This window comes from Chroicocephalus ridibundus, chromosome 2, assembly GCF_963924245.1.
Source record: "Chroicocephalus ridibundus chromosome 2, bChrRid1.1, whole genome shotgun sequence".
In the NCBI taxonomy this organism is placed as follows: domain Eukaryota; kingdom Metazoa; phylum Chordata; class Aves; order Charadriiformes; family Laridae; genus Chroicocephalus; species Chroicocephalus ridibundus.
The window spans coordinates 113,519,704-113,535,904 of record NC_086285.1 but is presented as its reverse complement, the minus strand read 5'-3'; the positions used below and the strand labels follow the sequence as shown (position 1 = coordinate 113,535,904).

General features: G+C 37.0%; 1 protein-coding gene across 4 annotated transcripts in view; it reads left to right on the top strand.

Annotated features, from left to right (window-relative positions):
• Positions 1-16,201, top strand: part of ANKRD12 (ankyrin repeat domain 12) — a 67,152-nt gene that overhangs the window by 11,812 nt on the left and 39,139 nt on the right. For 2 of the 4 annotated variants that reach the window (XM_063326553.1, XM_063326554.1), the window contains exon 2: positions 8,314-8,451. The exons of 1 other annotated variant lie outside the window; for it this stretch is intronic. In XM_063326553.1, coding sequence (XP_063182623.1) covers positions 8,365-8,451 — 87 coding nt within the window. In that variant the 5' untranslated portion in view covers positions 8,314-8,364. Of the gene's footprint in view, positions 1-8,313; positions 8,452-16,201 lie in introns of those variants that run through there. One more of the 4 variants, XM_063326556.1, reaches the window with a different exon arrangement.

The following is a 16,201-nucleotide window of genomic DNA, read 5'->3' as shown; positions in this document are numbered from 1 at the left end:
GAGATACGTTCTTTATTTTGGTAGGAAGTAGTGGTGAGTTCCAGCTGAAGTATTGGAAAATCTTTCTTGCTGCCTGTGTCGGCTGTTTTTTAGGGACTTCATCCTAGCCCTGTGTAGTGTAGTCTGGAATGCAATGAGTAGGTACTTCAGAGTGTATTAAAAGCTGTTCTGGAGATTATGAGTAGTCACTGCCCATTCCTATTTCACTATTCAAGGACATTTTTATAAAAATAGGGTTCAAATACTTAGTACAGAAAGATTTGTGTAATCCTTATATGTTTGGATCTCAATTATCTAAACGTTTCAAATTAAAATGTATAAATACTCTCTGAAAGGACAGCGAGTCTAGTATTCCATTCCATATATTAGCTAGGATCTGAGGGGGCTCCAAAATACACATATCCAACTTATCTCATGGCATGTTTCTGAAAGATGTGTTTATATTAGGCTGTTATTTTGTTTTCTTTGATTTTTAGTGTATCATCGAAAATCTGGTAGGGAGAATTGCTGCAGGGGAGAGGTAAGGCACTTTTTCTGAGGTTGCACAATAGGTATAGCAAAGAAAGGAGTAGAACTGATTTCAGCATTGTGTGTTCAAGCCACGAAGTCATCTCAAGTATTGTGCAAATCTTAAAGGAAAATTGTAATAAAAAAGAATTCCTCGCTTCTGAAGCAAAAGTGTTTTGTCATATTGTATCATCAAAAGCTGTAAAATCTGCCAAATTTATGACTCATGTCCATGCTGGGTACTGCATTTGCACTTAATACAACAGACTGTTGCCTTAGGCACCATTAGTTTGGGACTGTGTTGGAGCTTAGTTCTTTCATCGTAACTCTGACACTGGAATCTGCATAGCCTGAACTGTTGCAATCATGTGTGAAAAGAGCTTGTGAATATTTTCCAAATAAAAACATTCTTGTACCTTTCATCTGTAAAAGCCACTGCATGTATCATTCAGGCACTGTTCTCTCCAACATACTAAATTGGTGTACTACCTAAAGCCAGCAGCATTTAGTGATTTGTTTGCTGGTTACTGCTGGAGAGCTGAATTGGAAGTACAATGAGACGCCATGGATGCAGGGCAAAAAGTGCCTGGTAAAATGTTCCGTTCATTATATTTGATGGTATTTTAGTGCGCACCACATACAGGAAGTGGTGACGGTAAAAATTTAGTCTTAAATAATATAACATACGCAAATAGCCTCATATTTCATCTTTTCATCTTACGCAAAATGTGTTTTCCTTTAAGCTTGTAAAGGACAAGCTTCTAGCCTGCAGCAGGAGGCAGGCTTGCGAGTAGGGATGTACTGCAGTGTATGTTTAGTCCATTATAGCTGCATATATCTAATGTATTATCAGCTTTTTGAAAAATGCGTTGCTATATAGATCTCATACCTACTCAACTTTGACTTTAGCATCCTGGGAGTTAAGTTGTTCAGTAATCCTACTTAGCGGTAACATGTATGCTCAACTCCAGCAGTACCCTTGGTTGCTAAATGATTGGGGGAAGTCTTTTTCTTGGATCCACGTGACACTGTGGATGCACTACTGCACAGGGCTCTGCACAAGAAACCTAAAGCTATTTTTGCTCAAACGAAGCCTTTAATAGCCCTTTCATTGTCTTCATTGTAAAGATCAAATGAACTGCTGTAATGATTATAAATAGCTGTGCTTATATAGTCCTCTGCAATGGAGAACTTGGTACAAAACCTAATATTTTTTGTGGTTACAATCACTCTGAAATATTGAAATTTCAGAACAGTGTTTTGTATAATGTTCTAATGAGATTTTTAAATGCATGCCCTGAGCAATGTCCTGTTCTTTACCATCATTTTGGCATTCTCATGAGACATCAGCAGTGTTTAAGACTTCATTTCCACAAGTGTGCCTGTCCAAGGAGGTAATGGAAAACTCACTACAGTAGTAAGCTTGTCATTCATTCTGCATTAAAATTAAAAGGAGCTGGAACACTTGTCCTTTTACGGGGCCACAGGAATGGCAAGGCTAAAGAACTTTGGTTTGTGTTCCATGTTCTCAGGAAAAAATTCTTGTGTGTTAATCGTGGAGTCTCCTGTGCTTTCCTCCCAAGCACAATCCCTTCTTACCTGTCCTCTCAAGTTTCCCTCTCTGTTTCTTCCTCATCACAGTCGCATTCACTCATTTAGCTATTCTGAAGCTTTACTCCTCACAGGCATACTTCTGTGTGGAAAATATCAAGTAAAAATCTAGATGTTCTTTTCATGCATGTGGTGTTTAAATTCCCAAGTAAGAAAAGCCCAGCTTTGTACTGCTGGACATTATGACCCTGCTGCTGTGTTGTATCTGAATGGTGTCTTTCCCCACAGTCCCAAATTCCTGGTCTTGTGCCTCTTAGCATGTCCCCAGCCTCTAACCAAATATGCGAAATAATCTCTCGTTCCGTCTTGAGCCCTTTCTTCTTACTGGACACTGTAGGTGAAAAGGTAGATGCTCATCTGATACCATGTGCATTGCAGTCTCACCAGGAGCTGTTTCATTATGTAGCAGTAGGTGAGTAACTTTCTGTAGAGAAGCACTGAGTTCTGTACAAGCAAAAAAAAAAAAACCTGGCAATGCTGCTACATCTCCTATCACAACATTTTGTGTAGCACTAGTAATGCTGGAGTTCGTTAACCTCTCTTTTGGAAAGAAATTGCTTCTCAAAGTTGTTTGCTGAAGGATGCTCTTACTGTGAAATAAAATGCTGAAGTCATTTTCACTTTCCTCAAGAAGAAAAAAGAACCCAAAGAGTGTTAAACGTAGTTAAATGAACGTGTTTTTGCTAACATCTTTTTGCTTAAACTCTGCTCCTTACAGTATTTAAAAAGCCCAGTTTTCTGTGGATTTTGGTCCTTTGTGCTATACCCATTCCCTTTCTTCCATTGCATTAACCTCAGCTGCTTTTGACACTCCCACCAGAATACAGATAACATTTGGTGTGGCTAGGCAGGAGCTACCTACATACTTCTTAATTAGCCAGTATGTACATACGGGTTGGCCAGCTGGCCTTCTCTGAACAGAATATGTAACGTTGGCTTTTGCCTGCCTTTCCCTCACTTCAGCTGTTCTTAGAGGTCTCTCTCGTACCCATCAACCAGCTTTTTTTTTCTTTTTTCCTTTCCATAATAGAGTCTTAACAGCTTTGAGATCTAGATCATAGCAGTCATCTATAAATAAACTTGGAAGAGACAAAGTCTTGGGGGTGGGAGGGAGGAGACCGCTAAGAGGAAGTCTGTGTCAGTAGCTTAGTTTGAATAAGGAATACACCTTTAGAGTAACTATCCTTATCTCTCCTTGCTGTAGTTTGCTCTATGCGGTGGCCTCCGAGCTTGATTCCTCCAGTTTTCAGCTGAGAGATACGTTCAGGAATGTGCTGAATGTACTCCAGCCTTTAATGTGTGTTTAATGCATGGGACTGCACTAGAACTACTCCAGAACAAAGCTGCTAAATGTGACTAGTGTAAATTCTGAACTTTTGTTACCAGCTGTTCCACTCTACAGATCCGCTCTTGATAATTCTGTACTTCTTGCTAATGTAGATGTAGCCTTAGCTGTCATTTTCATAAGTTTAATTTTAGAAAAAACATTCTGAAGCACTCCTGTCAAATATTTATAGCAGAAATTTTGTACAGTCGATTCACTGTTTCCCAGTCTGGAATAAATCCCTATTGGAAGAGAGGGATAATTTTCTTCTTTTTTTTCTTTTTCCCCCCTCTGCAGATGAAATAGGATATGGGAAATATAGAAGAAAAGAGGCAGTTGAGAAGATTGCCTTATGCTAGATCCCCTGCTTTTTAAATGCAAATGCGTTCTAGAGCTCAAGGATAAATGCAATATCTCGGAAATTAACCCAGCTACTACTAATATTCTCAGAGTTTCAGTCTTGTCATTGGTTTGCTGTAATAGCAGTCAGCTAAGCTGTGTACATACTAGCTAATTAAGAAGTATGTAGGTAGCTCCCATCATTTTTTTTTTTAATGAAATAACCCTAGCTTTTTATATCACTGCTTGTAGATCTGTCAAAATGCTTACCTTTTTTACTTTAAGGAGAAAATAGAATTTTTTAATTCTTTTACATGAAAAAATGATTGAGAGAAAAGTTTAACAGTGTTGCAAATAATAAGACATTGATAACTGCTAATGAATGTGCACGAAAGACATCCAAACATAAAGTCAGAATATCTGATTTTGTTACATGCAGAGAAGTTTCTTTAGTAGGAAACAGATTCTGTGCTTTATTGAAAAGCATGAAATAGATCAGTTTGTTAGAGAAGCAGCACAGCTGTGCCTGTTTGTCAGATGAAAAGTGATGGCGCTGCTTGTTGTGACAGAGGAGAATAATTTGAATGTAGAGTTTAACTTTTAATTTAGGCTTCTGGTGATCTGAAATATGCCATCAAGACTGCCTGATAAACCAGTAATTGCATTTAGAAACAGCCCTGAAGGAAACTCAAAGCAGACCGATCTAGGTTTCCCTGGAAGAACCTGCTAATGTTCTACGCTTTCACTTTGAATGCAAATGTTTGTTACCTGTGTTTAGAACATAAGTTGAAATGGCACTGAATTGCAGGTGAATGGAAATAAAGTTAAAATGTCAGTAAAATCACTACTTCAGATCAGAATTTTATTGTAATATATATACTATGTGATCATGAGTTTAATAGTTGGATTACATTTGTGGACCATAGTGATATTTTATGAAATAAAAAAATATATCTACCCTTTATGAAAAGTTTGGTTTGGGGTTTTTTTTGTCCCCTCAAATATTTAAAGCATTTATGTCTGTCTGAAAAATATTTCACACAGGGATTGTGAAATAGCAACCTGGCACATAAAACATAATGGAAATACTGCCATGTGTCAGTGTGATAGTTGGGATGGTTCTGCTTTAATAATCCAGTACGTGATATTCAATTTTAGTGAACTTTCAAAACAACTTTCTCTTCAAAACATAATTGGCTTGTGGACAAGCATTGAATGAATTCACGTTTAATTTCGATCACGTGGTGAAGAAAATGGAAACATCCTATGTCTTCTGTTTTTATTTACTTGTATTTGTGTATTATTTGTGCTGTGTTATTTAAAAATACTTTTAATTTAAATTTATTTTGAAAATATTTTAATCACCCTCTTGCCACTATACAATACCCATAGCTTGAATATTTTTTTGGTCTACCGATTTAAAAAAATAAACTATTTCGGTTCAGTAAGAACTTCTTTTGTGAAGGAAGAACTCTTGCTCAGTTAATGTGGTTTAGCCCCTACTGGTGACGCAAATAAAAGGAACGGACTCAAGCCTAAACTGATAAATTTTACTAAGCTCTTGAAGTTGGATTCCTTCCTGTCAGCACCAGAAGGGTGTAGGGAATGGCATACACAACCAGGAAAGGAAGAGAAGCAAAGGAGAAATGGCGACAGTTTCAGGGAGTCAAGTAGCAGGAAAAAAAGGAAGGAAAGAAAACAGCAGCAAATGCAGTGAGAAATATTTTTAATTAAAATAACAAATATAACTTTCACACGTTGATCTGTTTCAACGTAGTTGTAATAGTGATGATAGATACAATGGGAATCGTGGCAAATGAAACTTCGAGGATTTGAGAGACTAACTGAGGAAAAGCAGATTTATGACTTGTGGGGTTTTTTCAACCCATGAAAACAGATATTTGCTGCCATGGTAATACTCTATGTATGGTGTAATTAGCACAGTAGTTGTTGTCTGTGAAGGTACTAACTCATTCCTTCTTTTAGGATTCAGAAATATTTTTGTAAACTACAGAAAACTCATTCTGGAGTACTCTCTATTGCACCAATAACATCCCCCCCCTTCCCCCGCAACTCTTACGAAAAGGAAATAAAAAGAAAAGACAAATAACCATGTGCTTTGATGTCCATTAAAAATGAACAATTGCTCTCCTTATCGGTAGGGCTGCATGAATCCTATTGACACTACATAAATGAAGGGAATAGACTAATGTTTCTTTTGTCTTGGGTAAGAGTAGAACAGTAGGAATTTCGCAATATTGTATCATAGTGGAGACAGTATTCAGGTTATTGTATGTGAGACAGTTTCTAATTAAGTTCTTCCTTGTGGTTAATGTTAAAATAAAATAAAAAGGAAATCAGATATGGGGGAAAGTGAGGAAAAGAGCAGACCTTAGCGTAGCATTTCTGAATTTTCTGACTGTAGAATTGAACACTTTGAATTTTCCTTCCCCTCCTGTTCTGGAAGAATAAGAAAGTAAGATGTTACTTTGTTGTATACAATGGTATTAATTTTAGCCATGTATTCTGTAATGGAATTTCCCATAGTTTAGGTCTTGGGCGGGGGGTCGGGTGTGTGGGGGTGGTGTGGTTAGTAGAAATCTATTTGAATATGAAAGTTTTGTATCAGGTCTAGTGTGCAAAACAGAATTCTCAAAGTCATCTGCCAAAGAGAAAATACCAGTCTCTGTTGTCAGTTACCTGCGTTGAACCAAAATAGTGACCCTGGTCCTATAACAGCAACAAATTCACTACGTGATGATCCCAAAATCTTAACTGTAAAGCAGCAATAGAAATGTCACGCCTGGAACAACGTCTAGCTGAGACATAAAATTACTACAAGACTCACTAAGGCCGTGATCGCTTCAGTTCAAAAAGATCCATAAAATGTCACCAGCTTTAAAGTGATGTCAAATGCAGTTTTACCTTTCATGTGACCTCTCCTCTCAGGCACTCTTACAAGAGTGGCTCTTCATTCTGTGGGAGAGGCAAGTCAAGCAAACCAGTGAGTTCAGTAAATGACTTTGTTGGGATTTTTGGTTACAACACTGTTCTGCTGTAAGCTATGTTTTTCTGTTAGATTTCCTGGTTTTCACCCTCAGCTGGAATTGGCTTCTGAGTCCTGGCTAAGCCACAAATCTCTTAATATATTTTGGGATTTACGAGGAGTGGTGTGTAGCGGCCTAACACGTTTGTCTGTTAACAAGCCTGAGCAGAGTAAATGAGAATCTCCAGTGCACCTTTGTAGATGTGAGGAGGCTGGCTCACAAGCTTCTCCAAGTCAAATGAGAGTTCTTGGTACAAATTTCTTTTAAGTTAGCTTTCTAATTTTATCTGCCATGTTTTCTTCTATACTCTTTTACTTAACGCACTGTAGTGAGCTGAGTTTGCCCTGCTGATTCCCGTCTCATCTTAGGCAGTTGCCTGAACCATGGAATACGGAGACAAGTTTTAGTTCTGTGTTCCTTGTTTGTTATTCAGAATTGATACTGTTTGCAGTCTTTTGTTGCTAAACTCACTATAGTACTTAATGGCTTGTGTAGTAGGAATTCTGGTGTGCTGGCAAGGTACTTTGGCCTGTTTGTTTATATTCACTTTTTTCTTTGTAGGAAGAACTTTGTAGTTCTTAACGTGGTGCTAAATAAATAAAGCTAAAAAGCACTAGACTGTGTTGCTGGCAGTGTTGAAAGTGTAGAGCAGTCTTCTGCTATGCTCCTGACATAAGTTTTTAGGACAACCTGACTTTCCCTGGTAGGTCTTGCAGTTCGACTTGACGATCTTAAAGGTCTTTTCCAACCTAAATGATTCTATGCATTAAAAATATTCTGCTTCCCTTGAAGTAGAAAAGCGGAATCAAAACTCACATGGAAAAATCAAAATTCCATTATGTGAATCTGTAGTGACACTTACTTGGTGTACCTTGGAGATGAAATGCCACAGAGCTCTCAGAGCTTCATATACCTTTATGTATATAGCAATGGCTTATATAATCAATTTGCTAGACAGTGGAAATTAAAGTTTCTAGTTCCAGGTCTAACCTTTATAAGATTTTTCTTCTAACAAATAGGATAGCAAATCACCAAGATTTGACCTTGTTTCCATAGTATTTTGGGTAGACAATATTTCAGTTTCCCAGACTAGAAAGCTTATTTCTCTTCACACTGTTGCTAGAAATGATCTTTTGTACCCTCCCAGTCTTATTACCTATAAAATTAAGTGAAGTATTAAACAAATAATCCATCAAATACCCAAAAGTGTTAAGTCTACCAAAGAGGTCAGAGCGATGCAGCAGTTCAGCAGCTGACTTGGTGGTTTTCTGGTGACACTGTCCCCAGTAGTAGCTGTATTAGACCTTTTGGGTTTTCACCCCAGGGTTCAAGCTGCAGATGAGTAGGAAGCTTGAAGTCAGGTGTCATTATTAGTCATCTTTTTGGGGTACCATTCAACTCTGCTACCATCTGCAGTAGCAACATTTTTCCTGAAATGACACTGTAGTGTGTATATTTATATAACATTGGTTGGTTGTTTTTCAGATACAGGATGAACCCACTGATAGAAGATACAGCTAGCTAAACAGCTATAAAATGCCCAAATTTGGGTCTACAAAAACAGTTCAAGCTGAAAATTCTGACAGTGACAGCACCATGGTGGAAAAAACAACTGCAAGAAAGGTAACAAAATTATATTCATGTCCATTTAATTTCAGTGAAATGAAGAATCTGTGTTCTGTCACAATTTTTGTTACTGTAATGCGAAGAAATAAATATGAATCTGTGTTCTGGTATCTTGAGTGCAGAAAAAAAAGTTGTTATATGGCTTTAACTGTAAATTAAATCGGAGGACAGAATTAATGCCTCTTATTGTAACTTGCAACTTAATTCAAAAGGAAGCTGAACACATTGGGTTTATTTGATGTTAGTGCATAGTTCACATATCTTACATCATATGAAGTATTTATACACTCACAAGAACCAATGATTCATATTTTTATTTAATTTTACAGTGTCTTACTCTCTGTAACAAACACATGAAACATTTCTGAAGGCCTGTGACAGAGCACAGACCAATGAACAAACATAAGTTTCCTATGCTCCTTTGTAACACAGGGGCTTGTTGCCTCTGTTAGGAGGACTTGAAAGACAAATGCTGCAGAAGGGTTGAGAGTAACTCCTGTAGAGGGGAGTCCACTTTAAAACCTCTACAATCCATTTTTGAGTGTGGGAGAATGAAGGAGTACACAAGCTCCAGTAATACTGAAGTGTGGTTTGTTGTTTATAAATGTAAAGTATCCTATTATTTTTCAAACTTCTGGAGCCAAGTTGCAAGTAACCCAGTTCTCTATTCTGTCTGCCTAGTACACTTGTACAACAGACGAGTTTATCTGTAGTACTAATGAATATCAAAAGATAGAATAATACTCTCTATTGTGAGTGATGCATTGTGTATTGCCCTAAGGAGAGAAAATCCATTTATCTCCCAAATGATGTTTAAAACTTTTCTCTGTAAAAGGAGATTCTCTGTGTGTGGTCATATTTACTGTTACTATTTTGTTGAAGTCTGTATTCTCTTTAAGACCACTTAATGAATGGATGTAAGACAGGGAGAGATGAAAAAATAGGAAAAGATAAGAACAACCAGCATCTGCTTCAAACTGTTTGTCTTCTGAAAACATTCATAGAAAACATTAGAGTATTAGTCTTTTCCCAGTTTGTTTTATAGATCCTAGTAAAGTGAGGCCAGGTAGTTGTTTCTGCTAGCTGTGTTGAACTACTTTGATAAGAAGAGGAAGACAAGAGTAAAATGGGGCAAGTAAATTGGTTTACCATTAAAGGGATGAAAAAATGTTGGGATTGTTCTTGTTGTTTTGTTCTGGTCTTTGTTTGTGATTTTGTTAATTGAAACATCATTCAACACCGGGAATAAGGGAGGGGAGAACTCTGGAGCCTACAAGTAGCAAGAATGGGAAGACTATTGCAATGAAATTTAGTGGTATTCAGTACTGCCTTTTTAGTTATACATTTGTCAATAAGCTACGTTTTATAAAGATGTTAGGTTATTTATTTAAGTAAAAAAATATTTTCTGGTTTTATAAACAGTTGTTATCTTGACACTTCAGTATTTCTGAAGAAAGCTTTTGACCCAGGAAAATCTTGAAGACAATCAACAGCTGCTCATGCTATGAAAACTGACGTAACTTTTTTCAAGCTTTATTTGTGTTTTTAATTGAAAAAATCTATAACACAGGTTAAAATGAATTTTAATCTTTTGTTTACTTTCATCAAAGCAAAAATAGTGTGTTTGCTGGAATGTGTCAATTTTCCTTTTTCCTTTTTCCCTGCTAAAGATACGGCTTAAAATGCTTGGAATGCATTTGTTTGTAGGTTTGAACATATAGAAATAGATTATCATCTTTTTATACTTGCTTCCTTCTTAGGCTTTCAATTTTACATACAAATTGCTTTGCAATCTGAGTTTAAGAAAAATAATCAAAATTTAAAAAATTACTTCTGAGGCCCTTTTTCCTCCTTCACTCTCCAAGTCTGACTCCCCCTCACCTCCTCTCCCTGTTGCTTGCTGCCATAGTAGAAAAATGGTGCTAGTTTCCAGAGTGGCTGTTGAATCTGCAGCCACTGCCAAAGCAACTGCCTTAGCAGTGATCCTTCTGCCCAGTTTAGCATTTGCTGGCTGTCTTGACACCTTCCTTTCCAGTAATCTCCTCCCTCTGATCTGCTAATGAGAGTAGCAGTTATGTCTGCTGAGCCATTTAACTCCCCTACCCTGCAACCTCTGCAAAGTTGCGTAGTCTTCCAAAACAGATATGAGTAGCTCTCTTTCACCAGAAGAAGATATGAATAACTCTTTCTAGGGAACAGAATAGCAAACATGGTGTCATTTATTTAACCACCAGGAAACATGGCAAATTTTGATTTAGAAAGGAGTAAATTAACATTCTATTTTTAATGGTTGCATAAAACCCTTTCATTGTCATATTGGTTTACATGAAGGTTTGTCCTTAGCTGGCTGCTCTAACAAGGAAATTCTTATTCTGAGAGTGATCACCGGTACATGAGTTAGAAGTATGGACAAATGTGCTACGTTCAGATTCCACCTTGCCTGCTATTTGAGATTAAGATGCCAGTGAAAGCAGGTTTACTTAGAAAATTAAAGTCTGGGGAAGATGGAAGTTTGACCAAGGACATATGTATGGAAACACGAAGGTGGACTAATTAGATTGATAACAAACAGTAAACTGATAAAGTGCTTGCACTGTTATGTTCAGTCTTGCTCATTATCCACCTTGGCACAATATATAATGTGAGATTAGAATAATGTAGGATTTGGTGTGGGGATTGTATGGTATAAGTTGACATATATAATATTGAAAATGTGAGATCCTAAATAAAATTGCAGAATTATTTAGTCGTTGCAGTTAATATTCCTGTATTTGTGTTTTTAGCATAGTAAGTACAGTTTGGTCGCTTCTGTTATACTTTGAGAAAATTGAATACATGGTTAAGATGTTAAGTATTCACTTAAATAGTCACGCGAACTGTTCTCTTAACACAGGCACAGGCAATTGTCAGCAGTGTTTAGCTGGCCCTTGAGTAATCTGCAATCTTTTCACCTGTATTAGAAAAAATAGACAAAATATTGCCAAAATGTAATCATTTTAATTCAGTTTAGAAAATTATTTAAAATTCAACAGACAATATGCTTAACAGTAAAATTTGAGTTTGAACAACATAAAATCATGAAAGCAAATCAGTATTACACACACAGACATAAAACTCTGAAGTGAATACTGACCAGGACAAATCAACAGTGGTAATTTTAAATGAAATATCTTCAGGAAGTAGTGGAAATTTCTGTAAAGCAAATAAGGATTTTTCTCAATATGTGCAATGTAGATATTTGCAACCATTAATTTAAAAACAATAGTCTTTGAAGCATTAGAACTTTTTATGAAAAAGTCACGGATTTGTTAGTCTAATGTAATTGATGTAAGGAAGTACTGATACTTCAGGTAAAAGGGATACTAAAGTAAAACTTTTGCTTTAGAGGCATTTTGATATGGAACTCTCTTGATAAATCTGGAAAATACCTCTTGTCCACGCACTTTTCTCAGTGTTGTGTGACTAATGAGTGACCAATCACTGTGCCATAAGAGATGCCAGTGTCTTTTAGTGGCATGAAAAGAGCCTGAGGTCATCAACATTCAGATAATTGCAGTGGTTCTTACTACAAAAAAATGCATTCAATTGTATTTTCCACATAGCTTTGGCTTTCTATTTTTTCTATAGAATAGTACAGTCAAACCACTTCTGCACTTTGCTGTGTAAACTTGCTCTTACTTGCTTCTGTGTCCACTTTGTTATTGAAGTGAAATGTCTTTGAACTACTTGTGGAGCTTAATCTCTATGACTGTAAGTGAACAGAAGACAGGTAGTTTAATAATTGGTGTTCCCTTATATATTCATAGATGCATTGTAGGCAGAGGAGGCCCAGTGTGAAATAATGTTCGTGCAAAACAGTGCATTTACAAATTCACCGTAATGTTGAAGGACACCACTCCCTGAAAAAATTCCTCATTCTTCTTCTCAAAATAAAAACTGTAATATATGGTGTAACACTATTCCAGTGGTTCATACATTAAGAAAAAAAAAACACTTGCAGGATTTGTTTCTTCTAGTAGATACAATATTTAGCTCTTACTAGTTTTGCACTCTTAGTTATTGACTGAGGAATGTAGTAGTTACTGTTGTTATGAGACTTAATCTTTCATATTTGTCCAGTGGAAGTTAATGCTTATTCTGCTGTTCTAGCAACCAGTTAATAGCTAGGTGAATCAGCTATGTGGTTAGGTCTTCTGAGAGCTTAAAAAAAATCATTAGGAATAACATTCCTGTTAATAAGCTGAGTTTATATCATATATGCTTTAGAGCACATGTATTTTTATTTCAGTTGTTCATCTTGGGAGCATAAAATAAAAAAAAAAATGTAAGAGCGTGTTCAGCAGATAGACCATTTAGTGTTTGCATGAGATATTTTATAAAGATAAGAACATAATGAAATCTTAATTTATCTGAATTTATACTTTAGAACTTACATGTCCAAAACTCAAGAAGTAAATGATAGGTCCAAAGGAGTAACACGTTTGGGGTTTGTAAGAATTAACTCTCTTCTTAGAAGAGTCCAACAATAGTGCCCAAAGCCATTTTAATACCATGCGGAACACACTTCAGTATATAATTATCTCTGATAGGCAGAAAAAGAATGCTTATTCTCCCAGGGCTCAGTACATCTGCTAGATTATATGGCACTCTTGTCTCTTTTTGTGGGTTGTCATTGATTGTAGCGGTAGCAGACAATAGAGCTGGAATGGGATATCAAGAGATTGTCCAGGCTGCTGTTTGTTAGCCTTCTGAGACGGTTTCTGTTGAACAGATTAAAAATGTGTTCCTCATCACAGCACAGTAGTATGGAGAAAATTCTTCCTTGTTACTACATCCTCCAGTGAGGCATGCATAAATGTTGAGACATGCAGATCCATTTCATCCATTTGCCCCAGAGTAGAATAAGCTGTACTCATTTCTTGACAGATGTTTGCCAGACCTTTTCTTTACAGCCTTGACTGATGGCAGTTCCAGTCTCCTTGGGCAGTTTATTCTGGTACTTAATTACGCTGACTGGCATAGAGTTAGATACTTAGAACAATAAATAACCTTTGCTTGTCTCCTGTTGCGGTCTAGAGCCATTAAATGCTCTCTAACTGTAGTGGACATGGAGAGTTATGTGATGCCTTTCTCTTTGCAGCAGTTGTTTATATATCTGAACATTACTATGTCTTCAGTGTTTCATTTGATTATCAGTTTGCACTTCAGATTAATGAACCTCTTTAGAAAGTCCACAGATATTCTAAGTTACAGATTGCTTTATAAAATATGTCAGCTTCGTTTTGGGTTGCTTCCATGCATCACACTAAATTAACACATAGACCTATTCACGGTGAATTTTGAACCTTGCTTTGAACCCTGAAAAAGAGACGTCCGTGCTGTTGCAGTGACCAGGAGTAGCTGGAACAGAGAATGCTCTCTAAATCAAAATGCCTGTTCTAACCTGCAGGGCTTGCTACCTCCTCTTCCCTTCCTTTCCTTGAAGTTGAATCCAGGAGGCTGTTAAGAGTTTTGTGGCTTTTAACATGGGGTCTTGAGATTGTATAGTTAATTATTTTTATCAGTTTGTAGAACCTTGGTTTTATCCTGGCTTTTCCTGTTTTATTTTGGTTTTAGACTGTCTTTCAAATTTGCTAGTCATTTTGTTTTCCTTTTGCCAGTGCTCATTGCTTCTCCCTCTCTCCTGGTTGTGATGGTGTCTGCATATCTAATTGCATCTCTATTTCAGCATTGTCACTGAAAATACTAAAGAGCATTGAATTTGTACAGACTTCTCAAACACCCTGTTCATTGCATCTTTTGGGTTGGAAAATTTTTTGGGTTGGGTGGCAGAGCACTGGAACAGGCTGCCCAGAGACATGGTGGAGTCACCATCTCTGGATCCATTCAAAACCGGCCTGGACGCGTTCCTGTGCAGCCTGCTCTAGGTGACCCTGCTCTGGCAGGGGGTTGGACTAGATGATCTCCAGAGGTCCCTTCCAGCCCCTGCCATTCTGTGACTCTGTGAAAGTCTGCCACTGGTGGTGGCTAAATGTGAAAGTCTGCCACTGGTGGTGGCTAAATGTTTATTTACACAATAACTAAGGAACAAAATCCCCTCATTTTTCAGTTTCTGTTTTCTGTGTATAGCCTGTTCCTTCATTTTTAGTTTGTCTTAATTTTTCTGAAAGCAAGCATTTTGAACTGTCTCTCCTCCGAATTAGATAATAAAAAATTAATATTCAGTGATTATCAAAAAGTAGTGCGTAATATTTAATATAACGCATACATGCAATTTAAGAATAAGAATAAATGTAAAGCTATCAAATTATTTAAGCAGTTTATGTCTCTTTGTGAGTACCTACCAATGTATTTTACTGATTAGTACCAAAAAAGTGATTCTTTTTAAGGCCTACCAACTGCAAAAAAGTTTCTTATTTTTTGTTTTTTGTTTTTTGTTTTTTTTTTTTTTTTTTTACAGAACAAGTTGAAACTAATGTTTCTTGCTTAGGAATTTTTAATTATTTTCAATTGATCCTTTCTATTTTACCTAACAGAAGATAATATTCTAGAGAAAGCAATAAAATTTTAATACCACTTTATCATATCATGGGAAATTTACATATGTACATATGAGAAATAATTGGATTGTTTGGAACATGGGATGAGAGAGCTCTTGGGGAGATCGGGCTGAAGTGGGGAAACTGTAGTGGAAGAGATTGCGATAGGCTAAATGGAGCTTGGATGTGCTCCTGTCAACTTTTAGATTCACTCGCAAATGATCAGTTGCATTAGATTGATTAGCTTCTTTCAAAAATATAAGCACAGACACTTTATCTTCCAAGGGCTTAGAGAAGTCTTAAGGGGTTTTAAATGTCTAGATTTTCTTGTTCTCACATGTAAGAAAAAGGCTGGGGGCTGTTTGTTGTTTCCTTTAGGGTTTTGGAGGAGGGCTGGTTTTCCTTTTGGTGTGCTTTATGGTTTGTTTGGGGTTTTGGGTTGTTTGGTGGTTGCTTTTTTTTTGGGGGGGGCGGGGGGCAGTGTTTGTTTGTTGGTTTTGGCTTTTTCCCCAGGTTTTCAAAATCAGAGTGAAGATAGGTTTTCTCTGGGGGCATCGACCTGTTGCTTCAGGAATTCTCCTGACATAGACTGATCCCTTCTTTGCAATTTCCCTGGTAGTTTGTCGTCTGAAGATTGTACAGTTTGTTTGCAGGTTCATTTTGTAATCACTTCCACCTATCCCTTTGGCAACACTTTAAACTCAGAGCGTCAGATGATATAATCAAACTACTCCTCTTACCTGTGTTTATTTTTAAATAAAGGAAAGATGCTCTAGAGAATAGTACCTTGACTTTGAGTTATTTTCTAGCTTTCCTCTAATCAGAATAAATCTTTTAACTTCTTGCTTCAAAAGTACCAAGGAGCAGCCTTTTGTTTTTCTGATTGGCAAGTAAGACTATGTGCCTCTTCTACCTTTAGAAGATGAATCAATTAGTAGTTTCGTCTGATCATCTGTTAAGAATGATATAAAGCTGCGGAGTTGTGATAGCTGACGTAGCTGGATAACGTGTTTCTGCAGCATGTAAAGAACAGAAGATGTTATGTCTCTACTTTTGCATCTTGATTGGTAGGCCAAAGTGTTGGGGTTTGCAAGTGTGGGGGTTCTCTCAAGGAGTCTTCTCATTAACCTGCTATGTTTTACATACCTTGACCTCAAATGTTATCAAAGTAATCAAACGTCAATATTGTGCCCGTTGGTGTTTTCCCC